Source organism: Chelmon rostratus, chromosome 15 (genome assembly GCF_017976325.1).
Source record: "Chelmon rostratus isolate fCheRos1 chromosome 15, fCheRos1.pri, whole genome shotgun sequence".
Taxonomy (NCBI): domain Eukaryota; kingdom Metazoa; phylum Chordata; class Actinopteri; order Chaetodontiformes; family Chaetodontidae; genus Chelmon; species Chelmon rostratus.
This window is the reverse complement of record NC_055672.1, coordinates 12,599,841-12,621,732: the sequence shown is the minus strand read 5'-3', so window position 1 is coordinate 12,621,732 and position 21,892 is coordinate 12,599,841. Positions and strand designations below refer to the sequence as shown.

General features: G+C 44.4%; 1 protein-coding gene across 1 annotated transcript; it reads right to left on the bottom strand.

Annotated features, from left to right (window-relative positions):
- Window positions 1-18,584: 18,584 nt before the first annotated feature.
- sox11a (SRY-box transcription factor 11a) lies at window positions 18,585-21,569 on the bottom strand. The gene has a single exon (XM_041953412.1). It carries the CDS (start codon window positions 21,445-21,447, stop codon window positions 20,347-20,349), a length of 1,101 nt encoding a protein of 366 aa, XP_041809346.1. The 5' UTR covers window positions 21,448-21,569; the 3' UTR covers window positions 18,585-20,346.
- Window positions 21,570-21,892: the final 323 nt, after the last annotated feature.

Genomic DNA, 21,892 nt, shown 5'->3' with positions numbered 1-21,892 from the left:
TTGAGATGGAAAATGCATAACACAACTTTTAAGATTAATAAGGGAAGATTTAACAGGTTGGGATTGAAGAAAATGACATTTTTCCAGACCGCTGAAGCTTTGCCACTTCGAAAAAACCCCCCAAAGAGGTCGGCAGTTACTTGTTTTTCAGTTGTTAAGTCATTACAAATGGTGTTGCATTCTTTACAGTGAAGGCTAATGGTGTCCTGACCTGCAGGGGAAGAATGCCAACTCTCACCACAGCTGCACTCTAAGGCCAAGAGACAGAGTGGGCTCCGGGATCAAAGGTCACCCATGATGTGACTTGATCCTACACAATCAATGGACACAGGGTCCTGGCCTTTGGCAACCATGTTCTTACTGGGGAAGCTGCAACTGGATAAATGGTAGAATGACATGGAAAAAGAAAGCTGGTGTATTTAAGATATCATGATCAAAATGAGGGAATTATTCACACTCTGTTTTCTAAAGAAAAACCTCAAATAAATGTACAAGATTCAGATGCACCATGATAACGTATGCAAATTTTAACACAACCACACACACACACACACACAGACACACACACACACACTAACGAAAAGGGTATTTGACAGGCACGCTTCTCTGACATATTTTATACAGGAAACAACAACTAAAGTGCTCATTAATTAGCATTGTAGCATATAAAATAGAAATAAGTGTCTGGGATTGCTGTGTCATTACTACTCAGTGTTGTGTGTGTGAACTATTTTAATTACAACCCCTGGACACAGCCATAAGCTCTGTAAATGACCCAGCCACTTTGTTAATGTGTTCATCATTATCCCATTCCATCACCTGGATGGAAATAGCATTCTGGTTTTGCTTTAACCCCAAGGAGCTGGCTATGAAACAAGTCATCAGAATGAACCAACTACTGAAATATTTTTTACTAGTAAAAACCAAAGTGCCAGTGGACCTATAAATTTGGTTTTCCAAACTGTCGAGATTCGGGGGTGTAAATGCCCATAAATGTGGAGTCACCTCCACAATGAGCAACAGACAGAGCAACGCAGGGAGAGACTTTGCATCGGCCCATTTCACACTTCATAAAGCAGCGACATATTTATTCCATGCATTCATACTGGCATGTCCCTTCTACCAGGTAACGGCTGTACAGCTTGAAATGATTCATTTGCGCAGTCATTTTCCCCACTTCGCTCTGGGTTTTAAGTGCAAGTTTCAGAATAGTGCATTGTGCGACAGCGTTTTTACCTGATGTTTTTATCTCACTGCAGGGAATGAACAGGGAATTACCTCTTGCCCATAACTACATTCTTTAAAAACCCAAGTACACACTGCTTGAAAAAAAGCTGTAAAAAGTGCTGTGAAACAGCATGGTGAATATCCCACCTCTGGAAGGGCAATTTACTAAACCTTGTAATACACAGTAAAAAGAAGCATATAAACAGCTTTCTCTTTTTTTTCAAAATTAGTCAACAACATTTTTATATAACGTTTTATGATAAAGACACACAAACTTAATCAGGAATATAATTCGTTCCTTTGAGAGACATGCAGAGTCGAGGTCAAAAGGGTAAGCCTCAGGTAAATGCGAGGCAGTGGGAGTGCACGGCCCTGCCTCTTATTCCTGTCTGATTTAAGAGAATCCATAGGGGGCCTGTGGTAAACACAGCAGGGACGTGAACCTTCAGGAGAGAGAGAATGAGAGGCTGGTGTTGTACTTAGGCTTCATATAATGACCAACAAGCCCCCCTCCTTCCTCAATCCCCACATACCAACTCCCACTCCACAAGTCCTGCTCCAATTCTATAGGTTTGACCACTAAGACCCTCATTCAACCTGTGTATACGAGAGACCTTTCTTCTCCCTCCACTCTCTCGCTTCTCCAGTTCAGCGCTCCCTCACTCCAGTGAGAGGCAGGTCCCTTTCAGACGGCTGGCCGGGCTCCCGCTGTTTTATGGGAAGTATTGTGATCCCACAAGCTCTCTCAGGGGGGATCAGCACTTACGAGGGCCGATAGAGCTGCTGATTTGATCTTCTCTTCTTTCACAGCCTTTCTCGAGTTTTCATCAAAACTTCTTGGCCCGCTCGCCATGGGAAGCCTCGGCGCAAACGCGATTCTCCGTGTCCGCGAAGCAGTCATCATCTGTGACAGCGGAGACGCTGAGGACGGGGGTGCTGGAGATGAACAGGGGCAGAACCTCACATCGACCCCGCCACATGAAAGCGGTGGAACTCTAAATATTCAGCAATGCTTCAAACAGTTCTTCCAATATTTAAAAGCCTCCTTCCCCAACAGACAGTCATCCTCGTTCTAGTGAGTGGCATGAATCATTCGCGTGGCCTTGCCAGAGTTCAATCACTTTAAAGAGGCATTAAATAATCGATGAATTTAAGCGAGTATTTAGCATCCAAAGAGTCACAGATCCAAGGCGTCATTTAAAGTGGCCTCTAATTATCACAAATAACCAGTGCTGACGAAGACTGACATTTGACTACGACTTCCTTGTGCTAGTTTGACTTTTTTTGCTGTAGCTTTTAAAAAGTCTAGCTATAATGTCCATTGAATAATGATGTAGCATGTCAAACACAGTTTGTCATGTATACTTTACATTACTGCTCAGTACTTTTCCCACAAGCAACAAGCCATGTGTCACTGACCACTGAAACATTGATCTTGTCTGGTGTCATTTTTGCCAAAGTTGCATTACTGTTGACATTTATTTATTGTATTTATTATATTTTTTGTTAGCGGTGACCAGTTTTGCAATAACAATCTCTATTCTCCAGTAAGGGCAGCCTAATTGGATAGTTGATTCACTGGCATATGCATATGTGTGAGAGGCCTGAGGGAGCATCTGGGTGCCCATTATTGCTGACTAGATGCTACTTGTGTAGTAGACACCTGAGTCACCGTGGATACAGTTCTCACATTGGTGCGGCCCTGCATTCACTCTACGACACATTTCAAGCGGGCTGGTTTTCTCACATGGCAGCTTAGAGATCTCAGAACATGGCTCCGTTGGCTTTTCAACAATAAATGCTTTGAATGCCGAAGATCCAGGTTTTTAATTTCTGCTTTCATGTTCCTCCAGCTGGCACCGGTTAGACGCAGCGCTCGAACGTGACGGGATCTACTCAGCAACAGGTTAGCGTAGGTTGAAAGCATCTTGCTGGTATCGAGACCAGGAAGCGGCTCGCCAGCGCTCATTCATGCCACTTGTGCTTGATTTCGAGGGATGTTGTGGAAGAGGTGGAGTGTGCAGGCATGCAACTGGGCTATTTAGCTGCCAAACAGCATCACTATTATAAAACCTATGGATTTAGGATACTATCAACACTACCGCCACACAGCTGGAAGGGTTTTCTACTGGTTACAGTGCTGCTGACAACACATGTCTGCTTGTTGCTCTGCTGCAGATGAAACTTGGTACAGTGGAGGTGGGGAAGCGTTCTTCCAGAGAATACGACAGAAAGTAGTAAAGCAAGAAAGTGATTGATGATCAATTAGTCAACAGTGTTAACTTTTCCACACACATTGTTCTGTGACAGTAAAAACACTGCCCAGTCCTACAGGATACAGTCCCTTTCAGGACTATTGCTCAACAATGCCACTGAGTGAAGCGGCACAGGCTTGTCGTATTGCGCTTTGATATCCTTGTGGATAACAGCAGAACGCAACAGTTATTGTAAACTGATAGCGAAGGCTTATGCGGGGAAATCCCACTGGCATGGCCGGCATTTACTGGTAAACCAAAACACAAAGCCAATAATCTCTGTGTCATTAAGAGTGATTTTCCTCCACTCAACCTAATGTGATGACAGAGATAAAACCATGTCGGGCTAACTGTACGTGGAAGAATGAGAGGCGCTATTAGGCAGGCAAATAATGACGGTGCTAACATGAACTGACTCGACACTCTATGTGTGTGCAGCAACAGTTTCCCTCCCTCTAACATGTGTGATGTACAAATCGGGATAATATAGTTTAAAAATTCCACTATCAAAGGTTTAACTCAGAGTTTGTAATGCTTTTTAAAAAAGCTGAATTTTAAATAGTTAAGTTCAACATCAAATATGAAGAATACTTGACAACACAAAGGTTTTGGCCTTACTATATTTTCTTTTTAGGGACATTTTATGGGGTCATCTAAATCATCATGTAAGTCCATAACGATGTGTTCCAACGCGCCTGCCAGCAGAGAAAAAGAGCTCTTGGACAGCACTTTTCACAAAGATAGCTTTTAACACAGCAATCAGTGGTTTGGTACATGGAGGGGTGCTGCGCAGGTCATGCATTCATTTTAGAGACAAGCGGAAAGTTGTCACACTTACCAGAGAGAGAAGCCCTCGCGTAATTAACACATTGGCAGATAACCCCTGCAATCTCCCCAGATACTGAGACTTCCGCTGCACCTCGCACATGCTTGCACAATTGTCTCCAGTCCTTTGAGGGGCTTGTTAAACATGTTTGTTTTGGTTTTGACAGGTTTCTGTCACAGACAGACAGAGACAAGGTGCTCCGAAGGCCAGTCTTCCCAGTTGTTCCGCAGTTTGTTTAGTTTGTCACTGTGCTTCAGAAGCTTAATAGCTTCCTCTACTTTCTCATGCCTACATTTATGGCTCAGAGCCTACATGTCTGTACAAACACAGCTAAACCAGTCCAAGGATATCGCATGTCTGTGTCTGAGAAAAACTCGTTTTTTTCCCCCTGTGTGCCTTTGTTGCACTGTACATTAGAGTGCATCTTAATAATTCTGAAATGAGCCACTGCCATCCCATGGTGCAACAGTCGCTTAATGTTTCATAAATGTCATTTGGAAGTAATTCAGTAAGCACCCTCATGAAAGAGAGATGAAATACAGATTGCCATTGGGTATATTAACACCTGTCACATCACACCGATATCATATTGCATTGCCGTAGTTACGCAGCTTTCTATTATTTCCTTGACTCCCAAAACATCACCTTACCCTCTAAATCTAGCAATGTAATTACCTCATCAAATAAACTATCAACAGAGCCCCTAAAATAGGATTTGTGGGAGTGGGGAAAAGAAAACAAAATAAAAAAAAGAGAAACATATCATCACATCCAACATATGTGAGACGTGTGACGTTTAGAAGTCAGGGGAGCAAAGCCTTGAGGGCATACAATCAATATTACATTTTCCATTGCCACCTTCATAGCTATTGTAAATGGCTTGTGTCAAAAATAATAACAGGTTGTATCAGGAACCTTGGGTTTGCAATTTCGCTCCTAGTGCTCGGAGGCCCCGTCTGCTCACCCTCCCTTACTCCAGCACCACTGGGTGTTAATGACGCCGTGGTGGCAGACACTTCTCACACTGCGGCCGACTTTTTTTTTTCTCCCTCCTGCCCATTCTTTATCTCTTTACTCCTGACAGTTCTGAGAACTGCAGGGAAAATGTGTACGTATGTGTAAGAAAACGTTTAGTGCCGGGGATGATTAGCCCTTTGTGCATGTTTCGGCGCTCTGCCAGTAACGTAGTATTATTAGCAGGGCTGGAGAGATTAAATCTATTCTCACTTCTGTTGTCATAGCACTCTAGGCAGCAATAAGCAAGATGAGATGCACTAATATGCACACGAGAGGGACTGACTCCTCTTCACTGGAATCAGAGCTACTTAAAGTTCTTCTGAGAGAGAGCTACTTAACTAAATTCCTTTTTTTTTAAGATGAGTTGATTGCCTTATCTCATCCAGCCATTATACCAGCGCTGGACCACCCATACACCCACACATAAGATACAACAATGCAAGTTGCCAACAAAAGAGGAATGTAGTCCTTAACCCATGTGTACAATCATCCACTTTTACTTAAAATCTGCATTAACTGATTTTTTTAAGTCAGTTTTTTCAGTTTGTGCTCAGCTGATTTACGCTCTGCTTTTGGTCTCCACCGACTAATAATAATACCTGGCTTTTTTGCTCCTGAATGCACCACCATGTTCACTAGCTGGCTGCGACTAGTGGGGAGGTAGCGTATGGTGGGTTTTGGAGGTTTTTGCTGAAAACTGCTGCTCTGAAAACCAGATAATGAAAGCTGTAAAAGTAGACCTAAATAGTGAATTTGCAGGTTGGAAAACCAGATCAGCACCCAAATCTAGGGGAAGCAGAGTTGGATGATACTTCTCTATGGGTCATTTGATGTTATTTCTGTATGCAGAATTACTGTGCTGATTTGAGAGAAAACACTACCATCATACGGCTGGTCTCAGCTCTCAGTATGATCATTATCTCACAAATATGCATTGCTGAGGTGAGTTGTCAAAAAGGAATGATCTCAAAGAACAAGGGTTTAGATGAGGCAACCAATGTGATCAAACTTCAAGTCATTCTTAATCGCACCGACTGAGGTTTGCGAGGATTTAATGCATGTCAAACCCTCCAAAGGGCTTTTATATCCTACAGTGATGATTTCTACCGCGGAGACTCAAATAAGCACTGTCTGCGCCTTTTCCAAAACAGTATGTTGTCACACTTCTCGAAACATCCCCTGGTGTCCGTCCCCTGCTATGTGATAAATGAGTTTCAGCAAAGAGTGCTATTGAGGTGTGCAAAAACCAAAAGTAATATAGTACGACAGGACGATGCTGAGGCCAATCATCACGTCGACAGACAAGAGCCCGGCAGCTCTGGCTTTTGTGCGTGTACTTCTTTTCCTCAGGCTTCCAGAGAGGCTCTTTTATACTCATGTCTCTGTCTGTGCAGGGCTTTTAAATTGTTCTCCCTTATCTGAAGAGGAATCTGCAGGAAGTCACAGAATCCCAGCTTATCTTGGCTAATTGTGGTGGTGCTTGTGTGTGTGTCTGTGTGAGCGTGTGTGTGTGTGTGTGTGTGTGTGTGTGTGTGTGTGTGTGTGTGTGTGTGTGTGCGCGCGCGCAGCAAAGGAGGAGGGGACTTCAGAGGGTGCCAAATGCCGCAAGATACAGCAGAGCACGTCAGGACAAGAGAGGCAGAGGCACCGACTAGGCAAGACTGACAGACACAACATTGCAGCATCTGACGGAAGCAAACAACACAAGCGCATACACAACAAGGGCCGCACAGGAACTGATGGAAACACCCAGGGCATAGGTGACATTTAATCCATCCGTCACATTTGAGCCAAAAGGCAGATGTCAAGGATGTTCAGACCTTGTGTGTGCGCTGTTTGGGAGGTAAATGTAAACACTGAGTTGATTCACAACATGACAGGAATTCAGCGTACGTAAAGGATGCTGCCTAATGTTGCTTTCATCCGAACTAGATCGTAACATTCCGCATCATTTCGCAAAGGCCACCTCTCGTTGGCTTGAGGCAACAAACAGCTGATGCGTGCGCACCGCAAGGGATGTGCAGCATCCAGTTGTGCAACATGAGAGATGGCTCCAAAGGGTGTCTTAAGGAGGTGATAAAAAGGTCCGTGACCTTCCCCAAATGAAAGCTCCCCGCTGATTTGCGAGCCACAGCCATGGAGAGTGTTGTTTGAGGGAGAGAGAGAGTGGGTGGTCTGTCACTGGGTTCATGCACCTCTCTCTCTACACACAGTCCAAATTTACATCGTTTTAATGGCCGCTGTGTCCACTGGCTGTTGTAAATCAAGAGAGGGGTTTTAACCTCTAGGAGCCAGCAGGGGTTAATGCTGAGGGCAACGGCCACTGCTGTTTTGGCCTAGGACTGAGCAAATGGACGCCCTTGAAAACAACATGCTTCGAACTGTTAGAGGGCATTGACTCACTTTTGGCTTACAGTTGCTGGTCTATATATAGCATATCAATGAAAAAGAGGGCGTAGATTAAAATAAGGTATAGAAACCGAACGCTTGCCTTTTAAGATATGACTTCAAATGGGGCTCAGTCAAATATACGTCCTGACATGACAGCATCTTGTGAAGTAATGAGTGTTTACTGGGATCCTCTCAATGACGAAAGCTGTGAATGAAGTCCAGGAAACAGTTGTGCTTGTTTTACCCTTTCTGCTCCATAATCATGCACGATACTTTTCCCTCTGGCATTTTCCTCTGCCATCATAAAGGGCATTCACACATAGTGAGATCTCCCGGGCACAAATGAGCAATCAGGGTAAGAGTAACACACCTGGTGAGGTTCAGCGCTTCTCCTAAAGGCCATCGGCACACCAGGAGAATTGGCTGCCTCATAATTGAGATCCAGGCCGATTATTCTCATTTGATTGTCTAATGACCATCTGAAATGGGTCCCTACCATAATAAGAGTCCTGTTTGACCAGCCGCTGCAGGAGACCCAACTGTCAGTCAGACGCTCTCCGTCTGTCTTTGCATTATTAGAATTTTAAATGTGGCGTGAACACAGGCAGCACAGTCACAAGGTTGTTGAGTTTTTTTGCTGATTTTGTCCTCGGGAAAACAAATACAAAACATAACATAATGTTTATGTTTCCGAACAGATCTGGAGTATAATCAGATTAAAAATAAACACATCGAATGAAAAAGGACAACATCCGTCTGTTCGGGCAGCTGAAGAGCCGACAACGCAGTCGACTTTACACTGTAAAATGAGGGAAATTGTGATTGATTAGAATTTTCCAAGTGGCAATTTTTGACCTGTCAAACCATAATTCCCATTCGTCATTGCTTCATCAATGTTGATGGGGCTATTTCCGAACCAATTCTCTGAGCAGGAGAAACATGGGCTTGACCTTATGCAACAATATAAAACATTGCTTTCCCCACTGCCATGATTCTCCATCCGCACGCAGTGGCGCTCAGATGAAGTTATCGATTATGCTCTTGCAAATATGGTGAGGTAAGGGAATGACAGCGCACTTAGAGATCATCGCACAAACGTACCCTAAATCACAAAAATGGAGGAGGGGGAGTCGCCGGCGTGGACGCCGGCCTGTGCGAGGGCGAGTACTCGTGCATTCACTCAGTGTTTAATCAATGGAAGAAACTGTCTATCCATTCAAGTATTGATGTTTCCTATGACAACTGCTTATCCACGTAGAGCAGGGAGACACCAGAGGCCTTTCAATCATCCGCCGGCTGAAGGGAGCACTGAGAGGAAGAGGAGGGGTGAGACACATGAATCTCTAATACTGGATTCATGCCGCATGCTCAATTATTCCACTGCCACACTGCAAGTCGAGGCAGAGGAGGAGTCAATCACTGCACACAGAGCACGGGCTCTGCCACTGTGTGAGAACTCCACTTTGTTATTGCCTCACAATGGCAGTTAATCAATATGGATCCACTCCTTTTGATCTGCTGCCTCTGACCAACAACAGTCACTAACAGCAGTATAATTGCAATGACCACGACGGTACCCGTTCACAGCACCCCGCGCCGGAGGAGGAAGGATGGGAGATGCGCTGTAGACTCTCTCTCGCGATCTCTCGCACAGATATGAGCACACTTCTGCAACATCATGCCCTGTGGTATCGTGGTATAGACAGCCAGTCCAGTCACCTTATTAACATCATGTTTAGACACATATCGACCTGACTGCAGCGATGATCAATCTGTGGTAAGGAAAGACAATAATGCCGAGTTCGTCCTCGCATTGTCTAATGTCTCCGAGGAGCTTAACATGTGTCTTATGCTTGTACAGAACAATAATCATTTCCCACTGCTGCGCCCGGTAACACCAAATCATTGCGTTAATATCAATTAAAAGCGTTTGTTATTGACTGTAAAGTTTTGGGAGTTTTTGCCAAGAGCAGCATATCATGGGTGCAAAATAAATGCAGACGTAGACTGATTGAGTGCTAAAAGAAGTCTTATATGATGATGACAGCCTGCGCCCATTCTAACAGGAACAGGATCACTTAGCGTTTGATGACTAATATGGCTTCTTAATCTCTTTGACGCCGTGAACCTATGACAGATCTATGAGATGATGGAACAGACTGGTAACATAATAAAGGCGCCCTTCTTCTCACTCAGCATCTCACATATTAATATTTTCATCCTGTAATAACTAAAAGCCATTTCATTACTCATTAATCAGTATCTGAAGCCGCCGCTTTCCAGTACACATAGAAATATGATCCTACGATTTCACAGGAAGAGCGATGCATAATGACCCTGCAGCTGGCGGGGTAATAAAACACAGTATGCATGTTGTCTGTCAGGAAAACTTACCTCGGCATACCAAAACAGCAGACGGGCCAAAGTGATATGCTAGACTCATTGCAAACGGTGAGACACAGACGTTACATCGTTGTCGTGTTTCTTTCAGGCCTCTGCGACAATCAATACTTAAAACAACAGCTAGAAAATATGCGGAATCAGCATCTACGAAGGAAAAGAGCGACACGATTGATTTGCAGAGGGTTCGCTCAGACGTTCAAGGGATTTTAACGGGAGCGCAATATTCCCAGTCAGATCACTCGTCAAATCCATATCAGGCTGTGGGCTTATGAGTTTTGGTGTTTATTAAAGTGAATGGCAGGTAAATAAGACGGGTCAGCATAAAACAACGCCACCTGGAAATGTAGAGACAGCGAATGTGATGTATGCGCATGGTCATCTGTGTCAGAAGTTGTGTGTGTTCATGCATATGTGTGTGTTTTCGTTGTGTGTTTAAATCAATGGTCATCCCCTGATACAAGATGGCCTCATAAATCATTGTTTGTTGATCACTTGTCAGGAGGCAGGGGCCTTATGGCGTTCTCCTAATTATTCCAGCTCATAGCCCCACTGGATGACTGAGGACAGAAATGCCAAAGCAAATCAAGGCGGCGGACTTTACAGAAATATGGCCGTAAAGGTGGTTTAGTTTGGATGGATGAGGTGGGGGGTTGGGAATGGAAGTTGTAGCAGCGTGGGGAGGAGGTGTATGTGGGTGGTAAGGCTGGGCAGGTTGGATTCTAGGGTGCACTGAAGTGAGAAATCTAGTGTATGAGATATCAGTCACGCAATTCCAATGTGCTAGGGGACTCTGTCGTGACAGGAGCAAGCCGGCTGCCTGATTGAAATTGGACAAAAACAACTAAATCTGTTATTGTGACCGTTCAATCACTCCGATGGCTCGTATCTCTCTTTAAACACAATTTGAACACATCTTTGTTGCCACTCGCTGTCAAATCCGCGGTGGTGTTACCTTCATGGACAACAAGTCTCCACAATCCGTGTTCGTGCTTTGCAGCGTGGCGCCCCGTCACTGTTGCACCTGACATCAATGACGATTCTCTGAGAGTCGAGAGCGAATGTACAATCCAGCAGTTTTTGGGTAAGGAACTGTGTAATGACAAATCCTGTCAAACAGTGGGGCTAAGTGGTCGGGGTACGGTATTGGCTTTCAGTGTCATTAGCTTTTCAGCAGTAAGCAGGTTTCTGTCGCCGCTGACCAAATTGCTTTAAATGCACCGCAATTACACGGTTGAGGCTGGCGCTTAAAAGATGAGTAGAGTATAGTTTCTGTAGTAAGACTTAATGGGATTATTAGCGAGTTTTTATGAGAGGGGAACTTGCAGCTCACAGTAATACTGGAAGTGGGATTATATGTTTCAGTGATATACTGTACCAGCCAGCTGGTCCTAATGTTAATTACTGGATTACCCTTTCTAATTAAGAAATCCGTAAAGGGGAGTTTAATAATTCATCGAATCACAGAGGCACAATTTCTTCTGTTACTCTCTCTTCTTCCCTCTGTACCCATTTTAATTTTTTTAATTTTATTTTTTTTTACCTCAGTGGCTCCCGCGTGCAGGCATGGAGGCAGTAACACCTCGTTATTCCGAGTTAAAATGTGTTAGCTTGAGGCTTAAACATGGCCTTAGCATGTTTAAATCATGCTGAGCATATCACAGAGGGCATGCAGGCTGTTCCCTTTGATATATATTTGCGGCATAATGTGTGGTTTTGAAAATCAATGAGCAGTCCTCTTTTGATCACAGTTGTGTCCCTCGTCTCACCGCTCCGTAGAAAATAGCGCATGACCATCCTGCCGCAGAGGTGAGCCACATACAGACACAACGTGTACGACGTACAGTGAGCCTGATTCTTGTGTGAACAGTGATGACCTAGTATTTTGACCAAGACTCTGGTAGAATGATTAAATATAGATTGAACCTGAACCTCTACATATCTATATATATATACAGTTCTTAGCAGAAGGTCCTTATAATTTGTACCTTTAGCGAAGATTTGTTCCAAGGATACATAATGAACAAACATAAAAAACACATTTTATCTAAAAGTTTTATTAATCATAGTATTGAAATGAAATTTCTTTAGGATTTAATTTAAGATAAAATTGAGGACAAGTTTGTTTGTCCTTGAACTGAATTAAACTGAAGTGAAATTCAGAGAACTGTATTAGAAGAGGTGGCAGACAAACCTGAAACACACACTTTAAAACACCCAGAGAGAATAAATCACCCTCAGCATTCATCATCACAACACCATTCAAAACCCATAATAACAGCATAATCTATCATCTAAAGAATAACATTTAAACAAAAAAACTGCATCACATCTGAGAATAAAAAAAAGGATTTAAATATGTTAAACGGACTTGGCTTCAGTATCTCTGTGTGTTTCAGTCATCTAATATATGAGGCAAAATAACTTTATTCTGTAGGGTCTCGGATTAGTGATCCATGATTTCATCGAGTCCAATATGAGATATCTTAAGGAGAGAAATGTAGGTCATTCAGAACACCATCAAACAGCGGCGCTCAGGCAGCAGCATGCAGGCCCACGTTTGTCTCCTGTATCTGTGAGGACATTCTCAACCGCCTGTGGCTATTTGTAATGACCCAGTGACAGCATTTCTCTGCTGGCGGCTGAGGTGCTCAACGAAATGAATAACTCTGACCAGCCAGGAGAGAAGCAGAGAGAGAAGGCGAATGTGTGTGTTTGTGTGCATGTGTGTGCCAGCAGTGTTTGTGTGTCTCCGTCGTGAGGAGTGGGGCTACATGTCACATCTCTTCAGACACTATAGCTCCAGTCCCCACTGGCTACAAACAATCTACAACCACCCAGAACCTCCCACAGAGGCCGTGTGCGCTGCATATGTGCAAGTAGCGCGTAAAATGTGTCTCTACACAGCCTTGCTTGTCGCCTTGACCGGGCCACATGTTCCTGTAGTCCAGGGCTCAAAGCCCGCGTTATGGCGGGAACACTGGGGAGCCAATAAAATCAACCTTCGAATCCTGTTAGGAGGAGAAAGCAACTGCCGACTGTGTGCCTAAATCCCAGAAATACAGAATTAGCTGCTTGTGCCCCAACAATCTTTAACATGTAGCTTTGGGTGTGCTGCATTTGTCATAAATATAACATTTCTCCATAATGGATATAGATTCGTCATGATGCATATGAATTGTTCATCCGCATACAAATGAATTATTCAACGGTGTGATTTGTTTTGCCCTTTTTTGGGTTCAACATGCACTGGAGGGCATGTGGGGAGGGGAGTTTTAGTCCCACTCAGGTCCTGGCACATATTCATCCACTCTCTCCATCTCTTACAATAACTTCTGAAGTTGTCTCTGCATCTGTAGTCAGACTGAGCCATTAAAATCTACATGCAGTTAATGGACTTTTTGGCAGGGGTTGTCATTTTATAGATGCAATCCTGAGAGAGCATTACTTTGTCTGAGTGTCTCCTTTGCTAATCAGTGAGGTCAAGCATCCATCTGGCAATTGTTTGATGTTTCTGGTTTGGTAAAATATGTATTGCCTTACCAGAAGGGCAAGATTATTCAAGAGTAGAGCCGTAAAATGGTGCTCCAATCTGGACTGAATGATTCATACAACTGCTGAACATATGAGGCATTACACAACATGTTGGTGTAATTTGCGGCAAGACTTTTCATTGTCTCAGTGATTAGAAATGTATATCAGCATATTAATCTGACCGACTGCAGAACATAATCGCATTTAGTTCTACAAAGCACCTAAAAGCATCTGTTTTCAAGAATATTCTCCTCATCAGCCTTCTGACAAGCACAAACTTAGGGAGCCACGCGGAGCATTTTATTACAGACTAATGCTTAAAAAGTCTCAGAATGTAAATCCATCCACGTTCACATTCATCATTAATTCTGTTGTGTTATGTTTTTCACATAGGCTGTGTTGAGGAGGAGGCAGGGGGCCTGCTATCAAAAACCTTGCAGGATAGCAATCATTAGAACCTCGGCCCCCCTGGTAAGCAATCCATGCTTCCTGTATCGGGCCCCAGAGGATTCAGTGTGCTAATTATTTACTGAAGCAGCAAAGACTATCAAATGAGACCCTGCGTCGAGTCTGACTGTGAGGGGGTACCCTGACAGTGTAACCTGGGTAACATGCAAATAGAAGGAGGGAAGGGGGAGGAGGCACAGGGTGCATAATGGTCAGAGTGCGTTGGAGGAGTCGAGGTTCACTGGTGAGTCAGGAAAGGTGGGGCCACTGAGGGGCACAGCAGCAGAGTATTAGATTTCAGATGCATATGAATGACCAACTGCTGGCTCTGCTCTAGCTTTAGGGGGAATTGCAGAGACTCCCTTTGAGCTGCAGTTTTGAATCTAGATTACTGCCAGACTTAATCCTGGGGTGGGCAGGTAGGGGGTCATGAATGTCTGTGGCTGGTATCATTAAATTGAAGACTTGCAGAAGAGTACTTTTTTCTTGTCTTTTCTTTTTTTTTTTTTACAGCTACAATACCATGTTACATGTGCCATGAACACAACCAGCATGCTCAGTGGTTAGAGCTCAGTAGCAGCTACATTTCTGCATCTTGCTAGCCCCAAAAACAAGTTAATAGGCTCACAGACAAGCAGCCCCATGCACACACTCACGCACACAATCCCTGACTCTCAAAAACAGAGGAGGGGGCGGGGGGGTAACACTGGTCTTAAATCCATGCATCTGGGCAAAAAGCCAAGCAGACTTTCCTCAGCAGATACACACATGCCATAGCAGAGCACTGAGCTCTAATAATACACTAATATCCACTCCCATTTGATTAGAGGGCAACAACATTATCTGGTCAACAAGCGCGTATAAACACATATGGACTACTGAATTATCCAAAGATAGAAAAAGCAAATGTTTGTAATTTAATAAAACACACTCACATGCTGTAATCTGGATTAAAATATGATTTGCTGTGAACATGCTGCATGCATTATGACCCATTTTGACCCCTTTGGACTAATACAGTGGGTTTATTCCCTTTTTCTTATTGGAAAGTGCAAGGGGCTCCCGCAGCTGCTGCTAAGCTCAAAGATAAATATCTAGCATGGAGTCACAATTAATTCCAAACAAGGTTATGTAAATCCTAAATTGACCGCAATCAGGCCAACCAACTTGTGGGCTTTCTCTCTAAACACAGATAGATGTCATTGCAGGTTGGCTCTAATTACACTGAGCTCATTATTGTGACATATTTGAAACAGAAAAGCTTCAATTTATTTTCTCTCACACACTGATTGCTGCAAACAGAACATCCAAATAGCACATATTGAACTCCCAAATCTGCGAAATGTCATCCAGGACACTCCGTCCAATTAATATAACACTCAGAGTCTGGTCTGAAAAGAGAAGCAGGTGTGCAGCCGAGTCCCTGCCCTCTCAGCAGCTAATTCACATGACTGATGCGCGACCTCCAGCAGCTCCGCACAAAAAAAAAGGTGACCCTCTCCCGATGAGATCTTACCACGCGTCAGGACTTATTCTGGGAGGAGTGATTGAACTGTTTGTTTCTGTGTCGGTGAGACAATGGCATGGCATCTGAAACCGCTCACGACGACCCGCTGCGCCTGCTCCCAGCGCAGCAGCTCCCCTAAACTTATTTTCAATGTGTCATTGCCTTTGCTAAATAATGAAAAACTGCAGTGAAGTTGTGAATGGAAAATTAGGCAGCAGCAGACCATGCGGGTTACTTGCTTCCAGCTACACACTTATTATCACTTACACTGCCTGTGTTGTGTCCAAGCCACATCAAGTTAAATCTGAGTTTAACTCTGGTTCATATGAACAGCACTTTTTCCGCTCTATCTATTTGCCTCTTATCTCCTTCTCTCTCTCTCTCTCATTCACTCCCCTCTGATGTGTGTGTGCACATGTGTGGATCTGCCAGAGTGCTAAAACACCATGAGGGAATTGGGCCTTTGCCACCCCCCCCCCCCCCCCCCCCCCCCCCCCCCCCCCCCCCCCCCCCCCGCCACCCCCCCCTCCTCTCACAAATGTGAAGGGATAGTAAATATCAGTGCAGCAGATGGGGCCGATGCTCCCTCTCTGCCTCCCTCCCGTACACAGGGAGGGCAGAGCAAATGGATAGCCATCAACAGCAGCAGGAGTCGCCCCAGGCCAAGACTGGAGTAGAGGACACAGGGACTGGACTGTTGCTCGGGCAGGCAATTTTACAGACAAATTCTCCCTGACTCTGAGCAAGGGAACTGCACAACATTAGGAATGAGTGCCATTAAGGTCATTAAGATTTCCAAGAAATAAACATGTAGTCGTGTCATCTGGATTTGTAAGATAATAAATGATATTTATGCTCGAGACAGCTTTTGTTTTTCACCCGTTTGGCTGGTAGCGCAGGACTCACTGTTGCACAGAGTATCATTTCAATGCTCTGTCACACTGCTGGCAGGATCTGTAAAGCACCGGCGGTGCCTAACAGCATGACATGCTTGTGTAACAGAGCAGGAGAGGGGCTTGCTTGGACAGAGGGGGTGTCGACACCGTCGCGATCCCAGACAGCGGATCTGGAGCAGATACCATAAATCCTGCCCACTCGTCAATTAACAGATAGTAAACAGGTTTAAATTTAGGCGAGCGGTGTTGTTATTGCTGTTATGAAACTTCCAGCAATGGCGAGCACACAGTATATCAGTATTCCCATCGCGATAATAGGCAGCCTCCCACTGGGAGGAGAGGAGCACATGTGGATCAACGATGACACAACATGGAATCTTACTGCGCAGCGGCATAAGCAAAGCAGTGATGTAATGCAACTGAGCTCACCGGGTGAGAGTCAGGATGGAGAAGGACAGATGAGAGGAAAGCAGAACTTAAAGCGTCTTACTGTTACTGGGTTCAACCTCAACGGGCTGAGACAGAGGCCAATCAGAGCACTCAGACGACACTGCAGTGTTTTAAACACTTAAGCAACTCGCAGATTGGGAGCTCAACCCCCAGGATTCAGTTCTGTGGTGGGGGTCTTGGCATTTGACTGAGACATCGTGGGTTATACGAATGATTTAAACGCTCAAGTGATTGGAAATGACTTTCTTTTGTCGCCACAATACACACACCCCCCACCCCCCTGCCGCCGCCGCCGCTGGATTCTTGGGAGGACAGTATCTCACTCAGCGTCTCCTGAGCATTCTAGATTTCCATTTATTTATTTAAGGAGGAAATAGAAGGAAATTTCAACGGGTCACTAATTTCATTTCAACATGTACCGGTGGCATTAGCCCTGAGCAGATATTTCAGAGGAACACAAAATCAATGTAGAGCTTCTATTGGGAATAGCCCTGGAACCCATTAGCAACTTTGACCAATAGGTCAGGTAAAGTAATAGCTAGATAAATGTTTTATTACAGATTTGCAAACTGACTTAATGGGAGGGGGGGCTAGGTACCTGTGCAGCCATGCATGGCAAGTATTCATCATTAGATTCTATTGCTGTAATGAACACAAATCTCTCTGTGGCCAAGGCCTCTGGTTCTTCACATGTAACCTGTTAATGGTGGGTCTCTGAGCAGGCCTCAGAAGAGACAAAAGACTGCATCTCCTCTGGGGGCACACAGCAGGCACTCCGACACCGCCAAGACGTTACTGTTGCTTTAAATGAACGGTTTGTTATACTGATTGTATCTTATATGACATGATATGTGGCTGAGCTGTGTTGTACTGATGTTTTTTTCCTAATAAATGACATGCAGTAGCTACAGTTCTGACTATGACAACATCCTTGTGGCTTGGTCTGAGTCATAGCATAATCAGCTCTGAAGGTGCACAATCAAGCAGTGTTATGAGTCTCTTCGTGTATGCAGCAACCACTGCAATCATTATTCACGCTGACCTGCTAAACCTGTCTCAATACACAGTTAACTAGTGACATTATTATGGATTAGTGGCCATTTAGTCACATCTGTAGTTTACTCTCACAAGCGTATTATGTTTTTGAACAAGACCCTCCACATTTTTCAGAGATTAAACAGTATCTGTCAGGAATAAGAGCCACTGGTTATCCCCGAGCGAACATATGTCACATTTAGACATTTTTTTCAGCCCTCTGTTCGCGCAGCTCTCGAGCCGTTCTGTGCCGGGCAGAGTGCTACTTTTCTGAATGGAAGCCAGACAGACCGAGAGCTCCCACACACTGCAAAGAGCAGCTCCTGTTTCCAGCTCCGTCTCCAAGGGGACCACCAAGCCCACCAATCACGTCGCTCGGCGCAGGCGAGCGGGCAATTCAATTTCTTAAAGCCGCAGTGTCCGTTTTGAGGGAGGAAGAAAGTTCAGCAGGAACAGCACATTTTCAGAACGGGGGACAGTAAAGCACCTCAACACTGCAGTTTAAAAGTTTTCCTTTTTTCCTTTTTATTAAATGTGAATTCACATGTTAGTTTGAGCCCATCCATTTTCAGAGTATCCGCCTATGTACAAAATAGGCATCATTCTGTCATCACATCCTTTTCAAACGCAACAAATAACACATTTGTGTACATATATTCACAAACTGAAAGGACAGTCGATGGTGGTAGGTACTTATTTATTAAAAGATGAGTCAAAGACAGATTCACACTTGGAATGTGAAGTAACTACTGCCTAGAACTTCCAACAAAACGTCTTGGCATATAATTAGGTCATATTCCAAAACCTTTTTATCAAACAGACTTCATATGTAAGACCCACATAAAAATAAACAATATCTGCTTTTTTTTAAGTGCAAGAAATAAAAAATACAGGTTTATGGTTAATGTTTTAAAAAAAGAAGGCAGTCTTCAGTTTTAAAATAAAGTTTCATTTTATGAAACAGGACTATGGAATGTTCTTTTTTGCTTGCTTGTTAAACTAATGCCAGACCACCACTGTATCAGACTATGCCCCTTCGCAGAACCCCTTTCCCCTAATTATCAGTCAGATTCAGCTGTTTGGTGTCAGATATGCCCATTATCCTTATGAGTCAAATAACATTCAAATTGTGGTATCAATCTGTTTATATCGTATGCATCACACCATGAGGCCATATTATATTGTTTTGTATCAGTTCCAGCTGATTTGTTTATTTTTCTGCCTGGACAGGCTTCAGCATCATAACATGAAATGATGTTGACAGTGCACAAGTCTGTTTTTCCATCACTTGCTACAATTGTTGATGGTCTGTATCTTAAGAGTATATATTGCACAAAAAAATGAGAGGGGGGAAAAACAGTATGTGCCATAAAAAATACCAAAAATCCAGTTTCACACCTGCGATTGGGACCCATCCACATATCACGAGTATGATATACATAAACTCCTAACTTTACTATATTACAGTACATATACAATCTTGAAACTAGTTCCAGCTCTGAGGTATGTGTTCCCCATGATGCCATTGTATCGTCTACAAATACTCAACAAATCTGCTCTACAACTGTACAAAACCTAGTTTGAAATCACAAGGCATTTTTGATGCAAGTTTTAATTTAACTTAATCCTTAAAACCAGGACTCCCTTGCATGCTAAAAACAAATGATAAAGGGAAGAAGTGCCTGAAACTCACTGAAAGCACAGTAAGAACATTCCCTTTTAACTGTACAAAAATATGCCTGAAAATATCTTACTTTTCTTTTAAAAAGATGAGGTCTGTTATGTATCAAAATGTTTCCTCCACACCTGTATTCTGCAGAGGTTTAGGCTGCTTAATTTTCCAAACCAGGAGGTAAACTGAATCAGTTACAAAAAACAAACAAACATTTGCGGCATTTAGAAATTACATAAACCGTTGTAAAGTAACATCCTGAACAATTGTCAGTTCACAGATTTGCTTTGAGTCAGTCCACAGTCCGTTTTCAGCTCCCTGCAGTTTTTTTTTTTGTTTGTTTTTAAGAGGATAAGATGCATAGAAGTTCACGTATTTTTCCCTTTTGTGGTCCGTTTAAGTTGAACAGTAAATGCAGACCTACGGGGGAAAAAATCCATAAAACCCTGTCATGCTGCCAGAAAAAAACGTCTGCAGACTTTGCTCTTTTTTGTTTTTTGTTTTTTTTGCTACCGGCTTCATAAGCATCTCATTCCTCAAACCTCACCTCGCCTCCTGGTCCTCCACCTCCCTCCAGGACCCTTCAGAAAACCCACAGGAGGCAGGGCTAGGGACAACTTGACCAGGACACATATATAATTTACTTTCTCCCTTCTCTGTTATTACTAGAGGAACTTTTTTTTCTCAGTTCAGTATGTGAAGACCAGGTCGGAAAAGTTCGCCTCCAGCCAGTCCCCGGCAATCATCTCACTGAGTTCTGGCGTGCAATAGTCTGGGAACTCAAAGTGAGAGCCCAGGCTGCCCTCGCTGAACGAGTCCAGGTCCTTATCCACAAGAGACAGGGAGAGGTTTCCTGAATTGGGGTTGCCCAGCTCCGAGCCTGGGGCGCTGGGGGCGAAATTCAAACTAAAGTCAAAGAGCAAATCGTCCGCGTCCTCGCCGGAAGAGGAGCTGCTGGAGGAGGAGGAGGAGGAGGAGGAGGATGTGGAGACCGACCTGGAGGATGCTGGTGAGACAGAAGCAGCGTGAAATGTGCTCTGCTTGGTAATGTTTTTGATATTGTAAAACAGTCTGTTGTTGTTCCGCACCTCTTCGTACATGCTCGTCCCCTCGGACTCGGCCGAGGAGCTCAAAGTTGGGCTCGCGGGAACTTTGGCTACATTGTACGGCCTCAGGCGCTCCTCGTCCCCCGGCTTAATCCCCATCCGGTAGTCCTCCTCGTACTCGTCGTCATCGTCCTCATCGGTGAGCTCACTTTTCACAGTCTTTGTAACTTTTAAGCTGGGAAACACACAGTCCTCGCCGTAGCCGTGAGAGGACTTGGAGCCGCTCTTCGTCTTTATCTTTGAACACTTCTTGCTGGGAGTCTTTGCGATTTTACCGCACTTCTCCGGAGACGGTGCTGATGATTTTGAACTGTCGAGCTTTGGTTTTTTCTTGGGTCTGTACTTGTAGTCGGGGTAGTCAGCCATGTGTTTTAGCCGCAGCCTCTCGGCTTCTCTGATAAACGGGATCTTTTCGCTGTCCTTGAGCATCTTCCACCTCTTCCCAAGGCGCTTGGAAATCTCCGCGTTGTGCATGTCGGGCGACTGCTCCATAATCTTTCTCCTCTCGATTTTGGACCAGACCATAAATGCATTCATGGGTCTCTTGATGTGACCGGTGGCTGTCTTGCACCAGTCCGGGTTTATCGCTACGGGGCTGCATGCCATAAATTCACTCTCCTCCGAATCGGTAGCCTCCCTGGACATGCTCCCGTCCGTCTCGCTGTTGTCTGTGTGCTGCACCATTGTGATCCGTTTCAAGTCACTTTGTGTCCGGACGCTGCAGTGTCTATCAGCCCCCGCTCTGCCAAGACGGCTCAGCTCTCTGTGTTTGCGCCGGTGCGTCCGCGTCCACTGCGTAATGTATGTCTCAAGCTCTGCACTCTTTTTCCAGAGTTACAAACTGCCTTCTTAACTAGTTATCGGCTTTTTCATGTCCCCTGCGTCACACACGGCCGTCCAATCACGTCCCTTCCACTCCGCCCAGCAGACTCCATACAAGACTCCCCTTAACCCTTTTATTCCTCCCTCCCGAGCTCTCATTGGAGTGGAGGTGGGGATTTGTGGTACACAGCGTCTGGGGCAACACGTCGGGCGAGACAGGCATATTAAACACACAGTTAGCACTATGCGCTCCTGAGATGAACATTACGCACCAAAGCGCGCATAAGACCATTCCCTTATTTTAAAA